Genomic DNA, 18,238 nt, shown 5'->3' with positions numbered 1-18,238 from the left:
AGTTTAAAATAAAGTTTTAAACCAATAAAGGTTTGTAGTATATATCAGGAGCATGATCGCTTTTATATCCTTTTTCATATCGAGAATTGGCACAGTATACTGATCGATATATCTCTGTCAGTTGTCATATCTGACACTCTTTTTCTTCCTCTTTCACACAATCCAGTCATACTTTTGTAGAAATACCAGAGATAATATGTACAGCAGTTGTGGAAACTAAAGATAAAGTTATTGCCGTGTATGGTCTGCTGATCTTGATATCACGCTGACATTTCCTTCATGTTAATTTGTTATTTACTACTCGTACCTTACAGATTTATCTTTTCTGTTCAGATCCTTAAAGCCAAATTTGCAGCCTTTTTGTTAAGACGCTACATAGTCCTTTTATATTTAAAATCATTCTAAAAAAACCTTTTTAACTGCATGACAGTTTTTAAATTCCGACGGTTTTTTTTCTAACGGACGTAAAAATGTTGTCGACCTCTGGTTTGTGCGCGGCGTGCGTGCATCTTTGTCCTTAAACTTGGCAATATCGGCCGACAGTCGAAGCAAACACGACCACACTCATAGACGTGACCGTAATTGATTTCTATATCGATATTATTTTATTCGAATCGATTTTTTTTTGATACTGGCAGTGAATAACATATTTAATTAATCAATGACCAGGTATTTAAATCTACAAAATTTTAATCGATTTAGAAGATACTGGCTGTGAATAATTTATTTTTTAATTAAAGCACGGGCAGTGATTTAACATATTAAAATTTTAAAAACTTTAAATTTATAAATTGTGTTTTTTTATTAGTTTTTCTTTTTATTTGTTTATTGATTTGATTTAGAAATAAAGTGTTAAAATTCTCGTTAGTAAATTAAAATGTACCATTTATGTGTTTAATAATTTGCGTGAAGTTCATTGAACTGAGAGACTTTAACAATTTCGTAAGTAATTTTTTTTTGTGATTTTTTTAATATTTTATTTTATTTTACTTATAATACTTACTAATAATATTAAAATTTTATAATTTGATTGTATACGTATGTATTTTATAACTACATTATTTTTAGCACTACCATCATAACCACACAATTTACACATTTAACAAGTTTTAATACCTAAGCGTAACCTCCACAACCTATAGAGACCTAACCCATGATAAAAAATGTTTATTGAAAAATAATCTTTTCTCAATAATAATAATAATAAAAATATTATTTTTGATTAGTTTGATTTATATTATTTCTAAGTAAATAATTAAAATAATAATATTCAAGTGTATATTAATAAGAAAATAAACATGAAAAATAACATCATTACACGACCCTTAAGTATCGTAAATATTAGGAACTGGTTTATAAAATATAAAAATAATATTACAAATGCGAATGTTTAGATGGATGGATGTTTATTTGAAGGTATCTCCAAAACGACTGCATTGATTGCGATGACATTTGGTATAGATGTAGAACACCACATGTTTTTAGTTGATTACATACGGGATCTGGGGATAATCCAAGACTCAAAGTTCTTGTATTGTAAACATATCGATTCAATAGTAAATAAAGCATCTAAAGCCTTGGGATTCTTAATTCGATCTTCTGCTGAATTCTCTGATATTAAGGTCATTAAGGTATTATATTGCACTTATGTACGTAGTGTCCTCGAGTATGCCTCTCAGGTGTGGAATCCGAGATATACCGTGTACATATCACGTCTTGAATCCATTCAAAGACGATTTGTTAGATATTTACAATATAAAACTCAAAAACCTAATTCAGATTATACATTACGATGTAAAGAACACCACCTATTACCATTGTCTGTGAGAAGAAATATAGCTGACATTGCATATTTATCAAAAATAACAAATGGCACGGTTGATTCTCCTCTACTTCTTTCCAAAATAAATATTAACGTTCTATCGAGACCAATTAGGAGTAATCTATATCTTAATATAAATCGAGTAACGACGAACTTTAGAGCAAACGCTTTCTTTTGCAGAGCGGCCAGACAGTTTAACTCAATATCAAAGCAAAGTCCTCACATCGACTTGTTTAATACTAGGCTTGCTGACATTGTAAACTGTAATTGTCTATTTGCGAAAACTATAAAAACATAGTTTTCCAGTTAAATAAATAAATAAATAAATAAACACAGTTTGGAAGAACATAAAGGCTTCCTAATTAGGTTTTTTTTTTATTCCGCGCGGACGGAGTTGCGGGCGACACCTAGTAAAAAAATAAAAACATATTTAACACGTTAGCTGCGAGGCCATTTTGGCGGAACTTTCAGCCAGTGCGTTTGAGGTCTGTTCGTGGCAAAGTTGAACTTTTTTCCAGTGCTATTGAGGCCTCTCCTGCCTCACAAAATTATGTTTTCGAAAAACATTTTTAAAAATTCCAAATTAGACGATATTTGCTTGAAACTTCACTCTTATGAACTTAAATATGTGCATAATATGAATCTAGCTTCGCCTGGAGTTAGGACGTTTCGTTAATGAATAAAGTAAAATTAAAAATTTGTCATCGGTTCTGCCTCAAATCGCACTGAAAGGAAGGTCAATTAATGCCTCGACTAGTGATGGGATTAAAAGAGAGTTGTAGTTACGATAAATGTTTATTGAGTATTAATCACTGAAAATGTTTTTCATTAAAACATGGTAAACAAAAAGATTTGTCACACTGGACACAAAAAGTCACAATGTTTTTAGTTTTCTTAGCAGCTTGCGTGCCATTCAATGTCAATCTTAATTTTTCGTAGCAACCTACGCAGCGCTTTCTTTGACCACCTCTTTGGAACAAATTATCAGCACATCTGCCGATAGGAAATCTTGAAATAAAATATATATTTTAGATCTCTTGTGTGTGTGTGTGCGTGCGTGTGTGTGTGTGTGTGTGTGTGTGTGTTTGTGCGTGCGCGTGTGTCTGCGTGTGTGTTTGTGTGTGTGTGTGCGTGGCTTTGTCTGTGCGTGTACTTATCCGTTCATCGATTTTAGGCATATATGGTACAAATTATGCCCTAGCGCGTAGTTATTTTACTATACCTGAAAGGAAAGGAAATTTCCTTTTTTTTAATTTGAGTTTTGTTGTTTATTTTGGATTTCGTAAGTGTTTTTGCGTTTACTTCTTTTTTTTTACTCACAAGTGTGTTGAAAAACATCGTATGAGGGAGCATGATGATTGTTGGTCGCTCGGTTTTCTTGTAGAGGTCGCCTTTGAACAATGCCACCTCGCACGCAATAATCAACTTTGCTACCTAGTAGCATAACATACTAATATATGTCTTGTTTGCGTTTACGTTACCGCGTAGTACATATGTGAGAGTGTGGGTCTGTGTGTATGTATGTATGTACCTAGTGTTACTAATTTCAGTATAGCAGCCGTGGCCACCGAAGAAACAACTCGAACTTTCCAAAAGAAGATAAGACTTCCTACTATTAAGGAATCTGGAATTGTAAACCAGAAATATAAATATAACATTAAAATATATGAGTAATAGGTACATCAAGTCCCATGCTGCAGCATTAGCAAAACAATCCACACTTAAAAAAGGGCAAAATTGCAAAGGGGATTTTGTTATTGAAATATTGGATTTTAGTCATGGTGTGACGAGAGCAAGCTTTTGCTCTCGTCTCAGCGAATAATCAGCAAAAACATTCAACGTTCTCTGTACAAAAACGATGATCAGCACACAATGGTAAAAATTGCCACTATGGACTAAACTTCGAATGGAACTGTGACTTGCTTAAAATAACAGTGAAGAATAATCCACAACTGAGCACACATTTTAAGGCAACACCCATGTGCAAAACAAAATAATGATGATAATTGAGTATTGTTAGTGGTGAATGTGCGTGCGTGCGAATATTATATTAAGTATAAGACGTATTAATCGTGCTATTTAAGTAGAATTAGTTAATAGTAGCTTGGCTATTAGTGTTGTGTTTCTGGCTCGTAAATACATTCTGTGTCCGATTTATGCACTTTTGGTTCATCATAGATACAGGCCACCCCCTTAAAATTCAAAGTTGCAGTAATTTAGGTTTTGTATGGTATAAGTAAAATTTTTACCGAGGTCAACATAGTTTCTCATAACTCCAATAAACATTTTCAAATAAGTCAGATGAGTACTTCATCTGACTTATTTGGTATTATTGGTTTAAAACGTTAAGGATTTTAAAATAAAGTTCTACGCTCAATCTTTAATAAATCCTGCCAAAACGTCCTCGAAACTCGAAACGTTATCGAAACTTTCCACAACACTAAGCTAGGATGCGCGGCGCCCGCGCCGCCCGCGCTTCGTGCAGTGCGGCCATGAGGCCTACAAATTTTGAGATAGATTTGACCTCAATCCGCACTAGGCGTAATTAATTTATTTTCAGTGCGTTTGGGGCCTGTAGGACCTCATTTTTATCTAATTACGACATTGGGCTAGATATCGCAAGAGAAACATTTCTATATATTTGACTCTGTCGTACTCATAGAAATACTGATCTAGTAGCCTCCCGCACAGAGCGAAACAACCCGATTTTGACTGCCGCACCAGCGAGAAGTCACGCTTTGGGCCTGTTCTGCCTCAATCCGCAGTTAACGTGTTAAGTCAATTTGTTGTTTATTTATAAATATCTATCTATATATATAAAAGAAAGTCGTGTTAGTTACACAACTTATAACTCAAGAACGGCTGAATCGATTTGACTGAAAATTGGTGGGCAGGTAGCTTAGAACCAGGAAAAGGACATAGGATATTTTTTATTCCGCGCGGACGGAGTCGCGGGTAAAAGCTAGTTTAGAATAGATATAGAAATATCCATATAAACCTTTACACCGTGACGATATGTTTTTTTAATAGCTGTATAATTAAGTACATTAACTAAATGTTTTTCTTTGCAACAATTTAATTAAAATAGATATCAGTAAATCGAATGTTATAAGTTGATTGCTATAATTATCATTAAGGAATTAACGTACTTAAGCTTAAGAGTTTTTAGTGAGTAGAATAATCACTAAATTCTCTTTGGTAGTCATTCTAAAGTGCTTCTGCGAGGGTCCCGGGATCTACAATGTAAAGCACCGGGACCCAATACACTGAGTTTCTGCACGACATATACTTCCTCGTGCCTTCAAAACATTTAGCAAAACGGGATGACGTCATGTTGCCATCTTCCCGAGAAGATCACGTTAGCCTAGCTGCTAAACGGTTCTGGGAAAGAACTGAATACGAACAGTCGCTTCGCTTACATTTCGCATTCGCGGCTGTCTGTTAGTGTTTAATGTGAGATAATTGTTTGACCGCTTTAGGAAGTTAAAATCTATGGTTTAATAAATCGCACGACAAACTGGATATATTTCTGTAAAATACTATAAAGATAGTATTTGTTTACACGATAATTAATTCACAAAGAGAACATCTAAAAGTAAGGTTTGCGCTTACGAGGTTTGCTTTTAGTTTAATCCGCTGTATAAATATTTGCGTTACTCTATATTGGAAACTTGTTTAAACATGGAGGTCAAGTAAATAAAGATAGTATTTGTAAAATAGATCAAAGAATAACTGTTATTGAATAAATAGTACTTAATTCTAAAAAGAAAAACGAAAAATCAACGATTTTTTGTTTGTCCACGCTTTCCTAAACCTGGGTGAAACTTTTTGCTTTAATTATTTTTGGTATCGGAACATCTTCCAGTGATACCAATCCTTTTAGAGGAAAGACAGAGTTATGTATTTACTCACTAAAAACCCCTCGGTGGTCATGCTCAAGTGCGATTGCTCTTCACAGGAAATGGCGTTACTTTCCGTGAATATATGTGAGATTAAAGCGTCGGTGGCTCAGGGGTTGAGCACTTAATTTATAATCTGCAGTTCCTAGCTTAGAATCCCGCCATGTACCAATGCGATTTACATACGTACATTTATCTGACGTTCTTACATTGAAAGAAAACAATGTGTGAAGTCAACCCGCATTGGGCTAGCGTGGTTGACTGGCCTAGTTATCACTAGCTTAGGGTTGGCTCCGAGCCCCTCAGTGGGGACTTATAGTGAGTGAGCTGTTGATGATAATGATGTGAGTTTGTATGTTAGTGACGACCTATAGCTGAAATGACGATTCGTAATCTTGTAATAGGGCGTACTATTTGCAACCCGTTTTAGACTTTGACATTGCTTCCCAAGCTAATAACAGCTAGTAGAATAAATTAAAGACCGGTTTCCACCATCACTATTCCTAATGACGTAATTTACTATAAATTAGAGGTTCTTAGTCCTAAATGCACCTACAATGTTTTTATTCTTCAATTGTCGTGCATCAAGTTGATCACTGGCAGGTAAATTTTTTTTTTAGATTTAAATAATATACAAAAGTGATTAGAAAAAAGCTTTTGATGAAGACTTCGTCTGCGTAGAATTAAAAAAAAGGTTCAAATATATATCAAGTGATACTAGAGACTATGTTCTATATCTGTTCCAAATTAAGATGTGTAGAACTGTTGCGGAGTTAAATTTTTTGAATTAAATGTCTCCCACGAGAACCGTACGTATTTCAGCGATCTTAAGGTGAGTATAGACTAGAGCATTTACTTGTAACAAAACAAGCCGCTCTATATGTTCTAGTGTATCACACTTTCACGAACCAGACGTGCTTTGGAAACTATGCTTTTACTTATAATATACCATTCGTAAGAACATTACATTACATAGAAATGCTTGAGACAATACTCTAGTGTTTATTCACCTTTAGATAGCTTACACCCTGTGTTCTTCATCAATACCAAATTTCATCGAGATCTGCAGCCGTTCAGGAGATATCTTCTAAAAAACATCCATCCATCCAAAATATTCGCATTTATAATATTAGTAAGAAGTATGATGAAAAGTTTTTGAAAATCTTTACAGATATAACTACGTAATTTTAAACGAAAAATAACAGAGGTTCAGTTTTTTTCACTTATTAATTGTATTTTTTTTCCGATTATTTATTTTTGTGCAATAAACAACAAAGTTCTAATATAAATAAAACTATTTCCAAAACAAACCCATCTGCAAACACTAAGCTCATGTTATTTATGATGTAAGTTTTAGAACGTATGTAAAATTTTCAGATGTTTTCCAAAGCTTTTACACTTTGTGCATTTTCATATGATGCACATTTGATGTATGACTACAATTAAGAAAAAAACTTTGATGCATCCAGTATTATTTATTTCTACGCTTAAAATATGACGAAAAATAATTAAGAAACTTAAACAATATATAATATTATTTGAAATATCAAGATTCAACATAGGAATAGCAATTAAATCTGAGTGGTTTCTGTTTTGGTACATTTTTTTGTAATTTATATTTTGTGTCTGTTAATAGTTGTGTACCAAATAAAATATTCTCTTAAACAATAATAGACTTAGGGATTTAAAAATAATTTAATTAGTAGCCTATGTGCCATTCCAGGCTGTCATCTATCACAATTCCAAATTCCACATTAATCCGTTCGACCGTTCTGGAGCTACGTTAAAGATCCACCCATCCGAACTTTCGCATACATAATATTAGTAAGATAGTAAGATTTGTCTTCTATTATACTGATACACTAGTGTTTAATTAATGCAACGCTAAATTGCAAATTCAAAACTATTAAAAAATTAAGACACAAAAATAATTTACGAAAAAAATACTGGACAAAATAATTACTATAATGAAAATGATATAATTAATTAATTAAATCAATTATTTCATAAATTACATAATTTTTATTATAGTAATTAAATTAATTAATTAATAAAAAAATTACAAACCTAACCTAAACAGTGTTCACATTATTTAATTTAGTACAACAATAACGATGGGTTTCTAAGACCAAAATGTACATTTAAAAAAAATTGTCATCTCTTTTTCGTGAAAGAAAATGGGACTAGGAAATGGTTTGATACAGAGGTATTGTTCTCAGAAACTCACGCTTAATGTTGTTTGTTTTAACTTATATATAACAGAAATTTTTATACTTATTATTCTCTATACAGTCTTCTCACATCACGACTGTTGTTTACATATTCAAGCATCGTATTGAATCGGAAATAAGCAGAGTACATATATAATTATATTACGTAAACTATGAGTGTTTTATGTATGTATGGATTGTGTGAAAGGAATTTTAATTGAAAATAAATAAAAAGAATAGAGTTATTTTTTATTACGTGTAATTAAATAAACGTTGACAAAATTATATATGAAATATGTTACAATTAAATAACTTTATTTATCCAATTTTATTTTGAAATTATTGTTAAAAATTGTCTCTTGTTGATTGTAAATTTTTCGAATTTTTAACTTTTGAAATTATAAATGCAATAATGAAATAATAATCGAACTGTAAATACAGTTAAAACTTAAGCATTTAGGAAAAATTTTAACTGCTTAGTGACTCCGTTCACACGATTTTCTTAGAAAAGTGGTAATAATTTTACGTTTCCCGTATTAATATAATATTAAGGATGTTTTAATTTATCTTTTAGAGAGCAGGAAATATCAATATGAATCTTTTGAATGTATCAGCAATGTGAACTATTAGAACCTGTTATTTAAAAATAGTACAACATAGTAATAAGGAAGACATATTGACCTTGTTTAGTTTCCTAAACCGGACCACACGTTTTAAGGAAATATTGTTGAAATATAACTATTTTGAATGATTTCGTTACCAGTTCATATGAGTTTATAGTTTCAATCTTCTATTAGAGTTCAAAAGAAACGTTCGGGCTTGGAAAAATATCTTTAATACGACTTCAATAGCGTCTAAAAATGTTAGTACCCATAAGAAGTTACCATGTTTTTTGCGTTTGAAGTTACCATGATCCTGTGTTTTTTTTTGTACTTATGACGACTAGTAGTTCGTAGTAAATAGTTTGTGCCATTCTTACGGTGAAGGAAAACATCGTGATACCTGCACATATCTAAGAAGAAATTCAATGATATGTGTGAAGTCAACCCGCACTTGGCCAGCGTGGTTGACTATGATCTAGTCACCCCTAATTTGGGGTAGGCTCCGAGCCCCTCGGTGGGGACGTATAGTGAGCTGATGATGAATTTGTGCTATTGCACCATTAGATTCGGAATCTTCGACAATGTACAATTACTTCTTATTAAAAAAATTAATAATTATGAAAACATCAATTTAAAGAAAAAAATAGGTAGAAAACTTTAAAGAAATGAAAGATTATTTTTCTTACAGGATGGCGAGAGAAGTAGTAATTGGTTACGTACATGTGACCCTTGTTGTGCTTTTGGTGTTTGGTTTCGTATCTGGTGATGAGTACACTCCGAGCCCGAATATCGGGTCCCCAGCAGGATTGGTACCTAATTGTGAGTCACTATTATACTATGGACCAAATGTAGTGTTACAGCATACTGATTTTTTAAATTTTATTTGTAATATATCTCTCAATTTATTAATTACTTTTGTTTCTATTTAGTAATTCACATTTATTTTCTTTATTTTACTTCAATTATTTATCATCCTTATAAGAAATATGATAATAGTAAAAAGATCTTCAATTTATTATTCGTAATTAATTAGACCATATTTCTAGACATATAAAAAAACTTAATAATGTTATTAAGTTTTTTTTTTTTTTTTATAAAAGCTTTTATTAACCAGTAATCGCAATCTATAGCAAATTGTATGTATATACATGTTACTTTAGTAAAAGATTTTTTTTTAAAAAAAAGAAGATACGTGACAAGTTCTTACAAAATTTCCTCAGGTCCAGGTGTTCTAAAGAATGCAACGATCAGTCAAAAGAAACTCCAAATGTTGAGGATATTGGTACACAAAGTGATTAATGGTAAAGTTCATAGAACAGACTATCCTATCGCAGGAGCAGCGAAGTCACTAGCCAAAGATAAATTAGTAGGTAAGTAATCAAAAATGTACTCAGGAATCACGAAATGTACTTCCTATTATCCCACTATTCTCTCAAAAAATTCTAAATAAAATTTAAATTTGAACTTCCTATGCTTCATTTTCTGTTATAAAATTGAACGAAAAACGTAGATCCGATGTGGAAAATTAATTAAAACATAAATTAGTATTCATTAAAGACTTTTCACCAGAAGTTAGAAATAAAGGAAAACGTTAAAAGATGTATCAAGTGATGCTTCTGCTTGTTTGGTATAGAATATAAAAACAATGATCTTATTCCAGATTTTAAAAACAAAAAGACCGTGTTCTACATTGGTGGCTTCTTTGACAGTGCTTACTTTCCGTTCAGCCAAGCGATAGGCACTGTCTACTCGAAACGTGGTTACAACGTGTTATTGTCAGAAACCTTTCAGTTCCTCACTTATATATATCCCAAGTGAGTGTAACCTTCTAACTATGGATTGGATTGCGGTGACGGTTTTCTATTTTTTGTCAAAGGGAACGAAAGGGATGACTAAGAACTATACCAAAAATATTGGGCTCTGACTTTTCTGGATCGTGTGCCGTCTCGATCCAGTCTTGGCTTGGAGCTCGCTAAGATCTTTAATTCTTTTCTAAAGGGATGACAGCATATATTAAAATAAATGTCATGAAAGTGGAGATCTGGGATTACACACATTAGTAGGCCACATATGCTAGGTTTCGATTTACCATGCGTAATATACAAGAGCGTCGGTGGCTCAGGGGTTAAGCACTTGACTTGCAATCTGCAGGTCCTGGGTTCGAATCCCGCCATGTAACAATGTGTTTTTCGATTTTCGATTTACATATGTACATTTATCCGACGTTCTTACGGTGAAGGGAAACATCGTGATGCAACCTGCACATATCTGAGAAGAAATTCAATGATATGTGTGAAGTCAACCAACCCGCACTTGGCCAGCGTGGTTAACTATGGCCTAGTCACCCCTAACTTGGGGTAGGCTCCGAGCCCTCAGTGGGGACGTATAGTGAGCTGATGATTATTATGATGAATATAGAAGCCTAGAATTATGAAACTCGATGCCTATTAATTGCGCCTCTAACGTTAAAACATGTTAAATTACTTATGTACAAGATTAAAACAGTGGTCAGCCACAATAAAAATTTCACTAATGCTTCTTTAATTTGTGTAGACAAAATTTTAGTGGTGTCTTCTACCGAAGCTATGAATGTAAGATCTTTATACAGTTTCTTAATTGCATACAATAGCATACCTTCGCCTTATTCTCGATGCAAGTCTCAATTCAATCTATTTGAAAGATATGCATTTAATGTATTGTGAACGTTCGAGTCTTTAACCTTTCTTTCTTCTATAAGACGATTTATTTATGGTTAATCTCTAATTTTGAAATGAATTAAAAAAAAAGTATTACTTATTTCTTCATTACTTTTATAACTTCATGTTTTTTTATTAAATTTCCAGATCAGTAAGACTGTCAAAAGTGATCGGCGATAAGATTGGTGAGTTACTAGTCAATTTGGAAAATCTAGGTTTGAAGGCGGATAATTTAGAAATTGTTGGTATGAGTATTGGAGCTCACATAGCTGGTTATGCATCTAAATATTACTATAGCGCAACTGGTAAAAAACCATCGAGATTAACCGGTTTAGATCCAGCTGGTCCTTGCTTTAGAGGATTACCTCCTGATTTGAGACTGCGTAAAACAGATGCTGAAAGAGTTGATATATTACATACCAATATTGATGGATTTGGTATAGCTGAAAATCTAGGACATGTAGATTTTTATGTCAACGGCGGAGAATACCAACCCGGTGATATAGTAGCGGTTCCCTGTTTAGTTATTTGCAGTCATATAAGATCTGCTATATATTGGTGGCTAGCTGTTCAAAATCCGAAGAAATTTATAGCAATTAAATGTGATTCTATCCAAGATGCTAGGTTTGCTAAATGTTATAATGGATCGGAGACAAATTATGTCGGTTTGGAGACTAAATTTGATAGACCTGGGTTATATTATCTACCTACTTATAACGAATTCCCGTATTATAGAGCAAAGGAAGGATTGGATGAAGAGAACGAAATTTATAAGTATCATGCTGCAAGAGTCAATGCGGAAGATTTGTTTATAGTTTAAGAGACATTTAGAATACAATAATATAACCTATTTCAAGTCTTAACAGTAGTAGACGCCAACAATATCTGTTGCACTCTGTTTGCCCGCTGCAATGGGACGACCAAGGGTTAAGGTTAAGGTTTGGATGAAGTGGAAATATATTTCACGGAGGAGGGGATTCATAGGAAGTGGAATTATCCTCTTCATCCGCATCTCTTGGATATTTCGGCGAATTCAAGTGGTCCCTTGTATTTTTGACACCTCATAATGAAAGAAGGGAGAGAATTTTGAGAGAGCCTTTTTGTTAAAATTGAGAGACCTTTTATTTTTGGTTTCGCATATGTTTTTAAGGACATCGTATGTACAGTGTATGCAATAAAATGTAATAGTATACTAAGTAATGTAGTTATTTTATCTGTGATTTATATTTTAATTTTAAAACGAGTTTCACTGCTGAAACAATTGTGGAAAAAACATATAATTATCTCTGTTTTGCAAAGATAATTAGACGGATGACAATTTGTATTTTATAAAGATTTTATGCAGTGGAAACTCATAGTAAGAACAGTTGCCATTAAAATGTTTATTATAGATCTGTTTTTTATTTAAATAATAATCATAAAGTGATTCATAATACTACGATGATGTGTCTAAAAAGTAGATTAGCAAAGAGTAGTAGTTAACGTATCGAGGTAAGTATTTTTTTTTACTATTAAGACTGGCATTGTTTGTGTTTTAAAATAACAGTAGCCAGTTTGTTTTATTGATTTTTGCGATATATAATAGATTCTTTATAATGATATCAAATGAACGAACAAGTGAAAGCCTCTGTAGATTTTTATTTTACTTTTCATTGTCAAAGTTTTTCGCTTTTGTTTTTCAGTTGTGCCCGCAACTTTGTACTGTGAAATAGTATGTGTGGTTAGCATTTTTTAATCGTGTTTCAGTTTCACATTTCGTATTGACTCCAGAAATAATCGTGAGAATAGTTCTTATATTTTGTGTCTTGATGCAAACATATTAAACACATATTTAAATACAAACTTTCATCCCCTATTTTTTGTTGTTATTTTACACCCTTTAAGTTGCAAGCATCTAGCTCAAAAAAATACTATACTTCCATACAACTTTTCTACCATTAAACCCCTTAAAATTCTTTTTTCCATTAAAAAGTAGTCTATGTTTACTTTTTGTGTACAAATTCCATTTAAATCAGTTGAGTAGTTTTGACATGAAAGCGAGACAGACATGCGGAGTTACTTTCGCATTTATGTTATTAGGTAAGGATTTTTATATTAACTAGCTGTCGCCCGCGACTCCGTCCGCGCGCAGTAAAAAAAAAAAATGAAAAATAGATGTTGGCCGATTCTCAGACCTACTGAATATGCTCACAAAATTTCATGAGAATCGGTCAAGCCGTTTCGGAGGAGTACGGGAACGAAAACTGTGACACGAGAATTTTATATATTAGATATATCTCACGTTTTGTCATATATAAATTGCTTACATAACTAAAAACCGGTAGGAAGATGTTCAGGGTCATAGTTAAATTATTGTATAATAATATCGTTAAGAAAATACTACTGTTTCCGTATCAGAGATTATAAGTTATAATGCTCGGTTTATATTATTCCAGTCCAGCGATCCAAATACTGGATTACATCTTGAACAATGTAAACCTACAATGGAAAGCATGAAACATTCATATTATTAGTAGCCAGCGTCTAAAATGACACCTTGGGATAGTGTAGCTTTCCGACAGTGAAAAAAAATTTCAAATAGGTTCAGTAATTTCGGAGCCTATTTAATGTAAACAAACAAATTATCAAATCCTTCCTCTTTATAGATGTATAAAAATATTAACAGCAAATTAAATCAATAATCTATCATTGAATATTTAATAAAATTGTTTTTGGCATCGATTTAGAAATATTTAAATACAATAAATTTTACGGAAGACATAAAATTAATTGATAACATACGAGAAAATTATTAAACAAGTATTTTTACATTTCGGTGTCCGGTTTTATTAATAAACTAGCTGTCGCCCGCGTATCCATCCGCGCGGTATTAAAAAAAACTTAATAAGTCTGTGTTTTTCCGGACTATGTTTCTACAACTGTGACAAATTTTATCAAGATCTGTTTAGCTGGTCCGCAGATACATTCAAATAAACATCCATCCATCTAAACATTCGCATTTATAATATTAGTAAGATATATGAAGAAACTTGTTTCGAATCAGCAAAACCGGTGTAGGTTTATGTTCCTAAATAACATATACCTATATATTTTAAAGTTCATTACTATCTACAACTACCGAAGTATATTTTCAAAACTTACTTACTTTCTCCGCTGGCGCAGCGACCCAAAGTGGGTCTTGGCCTCTGACACAAGAGATCGCCAGAGTCGCCTGTCCTGTGCCTTCTCCTGCCAGTCCATCGCTTGTAGCACCAGCAGTATCTAGGCCGGCCAATAGGTTGGCGGCCAGTCAGGGTCCCGAGATACGCTGCTTTGGCATTCCGGTCTAATTAATTTTCAAAACACTGTCGTCATAAATTCTTAAAAGGTTTGAGAAAAAATACCAATAATGTTTTTTCGTACTTACATGTGATTTCAGATTTTACTGCTGATACAGATATATAGAAGAGTAACATTCTGTACAATGTTGTGCATACATGATGGGATTTTTACGTCAAAAGAGGACGCATATTTTACCTCTACTGAAAAACATTTGCCGTCTAAGCTACAAAATTGCTTTTTCAAAAGGTGGTTTATTTCGTAAACCCTCGCCTTCTAGTTTATTATTCTATATATTATACGAGATTTATTTTTTCCTAGTGAGGAAGTATAGTGAGTTGAGGATAATATTGTATTTAATATATACAGCCTATGTGTTCTTCCAGACTATGTTCTACATGTATGCCAAATTTCATCAAGACCCGTTCAGCTGTTTCGGAGATACCTTCAAACAAACATCCATCCATCCTTTGGCATTTATAATATTAGTTTACTAAGTCCTAACAACAGAGTTTATTACAATTTTGTAAAATGTTTTTGACTTTAAAATACCGAACCGAGGCAGCGTGGTATACTTGACAACTGAGAAATAAACACGACAGAGAAGCGACTAGCGAAAAAATTTAGTTCAAATATCTCGTCTATATATTAAATAGTGATGCAACGGAAGTGTCTTACCGGAACCAGAAACGGAAACAGATGTCAAAAATAAATTTTAGCAGAAACGGAAACGGAAACGGATGCGAAAACAGAAGTGTAAATAATAATAAAAAACATATTTACAAAAATATTTTTTTCGGTAAAAACAGTTTGTATTCGTTTTTAATTTATTAAGGCATTGGATATCGGTGTCCTTTAGCCTACAATTTATTTTCAGGAAACAAAATTACACTATTTACAAATTAAAGTTCGCCACACCACTCGTGTTGACAAACGACAAATATATTTCTAGCTATATAATGATGATGATATATTACATAGTTATCACTTATTCAAAAGTACATTTAATAACTCGTAAGTATGAAATAGTCACATATTGCCAGTTGTCAAATTTTATATGGACAACAACTAGACAGATTACTCCAGCAAGAGAAACTGATTGTTTCAAACAGCAGCAGAAAATATTACGCGCTTAAATTCACGAAAAAGTACGTAAACAAACAAATGCGACAAGTGCCGAAAGGCCGCGCACGGACTGCGCGTCTCGCGCCGCGCATTTGGATCTCTCAGCCGTCGTAAAGTTCCGTTTTATCTCCGTTATAAAAGTTGCGGAAACAGAAGCAGAAACAGATGTTGAAAAGCACGCGGAACTTCCGCACTTGCGGAAACGGAAACAGACATCCGTTGCATCACTAATATTAAATATCTTTGTATCACACCTATTCTTTTACGACGTTTTAGGAATTGCTGTAGCGAAGCTATTCTACAAATTGAAGTCATGCAACTCGCGGAGCAAGGTTTTAGTGCGATCGTATAACAGAGATAGTAAACTTTATAGCATTCAACTACAGGTTATGATGGACAATGAATAGTGACAAAATTACATTTCCTACTTAATTTTAGCATAACTACGATATGTTCAGTGATTTTTTTAAATTACATATAACAAAAAGTTTGGATGTATGGAAGGATGGATGTTTGATAGAAGATATCTCCAGAACATAGCCTGAAAAGTATAGGCTACTAATTAAGATTTTTTTAATTCCGAGCGATCGAAGCCGCAGCACAGCGACAGCTGCTTAGGTGTCCCAATCAAAAGAAACAATGTTTCAAATAAACTTCCTTAATTTAATGAAAATTTTAAGAAATCAGCATTACATTATTTTATGTTACAATAAATTCAACTCAATCGGTTGAAGATATGTGCATCAAAATTTAGTTGCAAAATTACTCCCCAACTTAAATACATATTAAGTTAAATATAAGCTTCTAGAAACAACTATCCGAATAAAAAAAATTCTTCACTTTACATAATTATAAAGAAACTAGCTGTCGCTCGCGACTCCGTTCGCGCGGAATATAAAAACACTTTATTAGTAGCCTATTTGTTCTTTCAGACCATATTCTATGTCTGTACCAAATTTCATCAAGATCCGTTGAGCTGTTCTGGAGATACTTTCAAACAAACATCCATCCATCTAAACGTTCGCATTTATGCAATGAAAGTATAACATAATTTAAGTTATATATATTTAAAGTTTACAATGTTTTTGTCACGATTTGATACAAAACATAATTTGCATACAAAACATAAACATAACCTACTTAACCACAATATTTTTAATGTTATAAATAAATTATAGATTTAAAGATTCAGTCATGCAAAGTCTATCTTAGTGTAAGATTTACGACCCACTTCATATCTTCAAACCACGATATATCGGTGTGATAAGAATTCAAGTAAGAGGAATACTTATTTCCCCAATACTTAGCTTAGAACTTTATGGATTTGTTATAACTAGTGCTCATCCATTGGTCGTAATTCAACCGTAATTAAAAAAAAAACTTTTGATTGAGGGTATCTTTAGCCACATTTAACATCATCAGCTCACTATACATCCCCACTGAGGGTCTAGAAGCCTACCCTAAGTTAGAGGTGACTAGGCCATAGTCAACGCTTGCCCAGTGCGGGTTGACTTTACACGTATCTTTGAATTTCTTCTCAGATGTGCAGGTTGCATTATGATGTTTTCCTTCACCGGTGGAACTTCCGATAAATGTACATATGTAAATCGAAAAAACACATTGGTATATGGTAGGATTCGAACCCAGGACCTGCAGATTGCAAGTCAAGTGCTTAACCCCTGAGTCACCGACGATCTCTTTTTAGCTTTAGACATAATTATATTCAATTTCACGTTTAACTGTTCATGCAATTTTCTTAAAAGTGTACAAAGCTTTCGCCTCTCGTAATAATTACCCTTCTAAGAGTCGGGAGAATTACATTTTATTTGTTAATACTTGAATATGAAGGAAAAATAAATAATGAGCATTGGAGTGCCAGACATTTCGTATTGGAGTTGACTTAACGACTTCCGTCTTATAACGATTCAGGAAGTATGGTCATATATTGATACACGAATCTTTCATATTGCATAGGAAATTGAATAGGAAACGTCTCCTAATTAGTTACATAGACTTAATAATAGATGGCGTTACGTCTATTTTAAAAATTTAAACATTGAACTTTTCGTTCGAAATAATCATTCTTCTTACTTATAAATGCGAGTGATTAGATCGATGGTTGGATGTTTGTTTGAAGTTATCTACAGAACGCCTCAATGGATCTGGATAAAATTCGGTATGGATATAGAACATAGTCTGGAAGACCACATAGGCTAATTTTTAGCCGACTTCAAAAAGAAGAAGGTTATCAATACGACTGCATTTTTTTTAAATAACTAGAAGACTAGTATATTTTGAGTTTAGCTTCAAAATGTGTTGCGAAAATTAGGGAAATTTTTGCTTTCAGCGCTTACGTAAGCTAAACTATAGGACTTACATAAAAATGATGTATTGAAGAATTGTAGCTCTTTAAATGTGCTAAATAAAAGTCCGCGAAAGCATATATCTATCTTTTATAGTTTTCTCACAATAAACATTTTTTTCTTTAAAAAAATCAATTAAATTCATGCCCTATTTCTGAAATTTTAAATTCCGTGTAGACGTAGTCCCGGGCAAAAGCTAGTTT

General features: G+C 32.9%; 1 protein-coding gene across 1 annotated transcript; it reads left to right on the top strand.

Annotated features, from left to right (window-relative positions):
• The first annotated feature begins 836 nt into the window (after positions 1-836).
• On the top strand, positions 837-12,592 carry LOC106713851 (lipase member H-B). The gene is made up of 5 exons (XM_045684491.1): positions 837-942; positions 9,222-9,352; positions 9,754-9,903; positions 10,194-10,347; positions 11,377-12,592. The coding sequence occupies exons 2-5, from the start codon at positions 9,223-9,225 to the stop codon at positions 12,047-12,049; spliced, it is 1,107 nt and encodes a 368-aa protein (XP_045540447.1). The 5' UTR covers positions 837-942; position 9,222; the 3' UTR covers positions 12,050-12,592.
• Positions 12,593-18,238: the final 5,646 nt, after the last annotated feature.

The sequence above is a fragment of the Papilio machaon genome, chromosome 26 (genome assembly GCF_912999745.1).
Source record: "Papilio machaon chromosome 26, ilPapMach1.1, whole genome shotgun sequence".
NCBI classification, from domain to species: domain Eukaryota; kingdom Metazoa; phylum Arthropoda; class Insecta; order Lepidoptera; family Papilionidae; genus Papilio; species Papilio machaon.
Note: the sequence above shows the minus strand (reverse complement) of the source record. Positions and strands in the feature narration are given on the sequence as shown.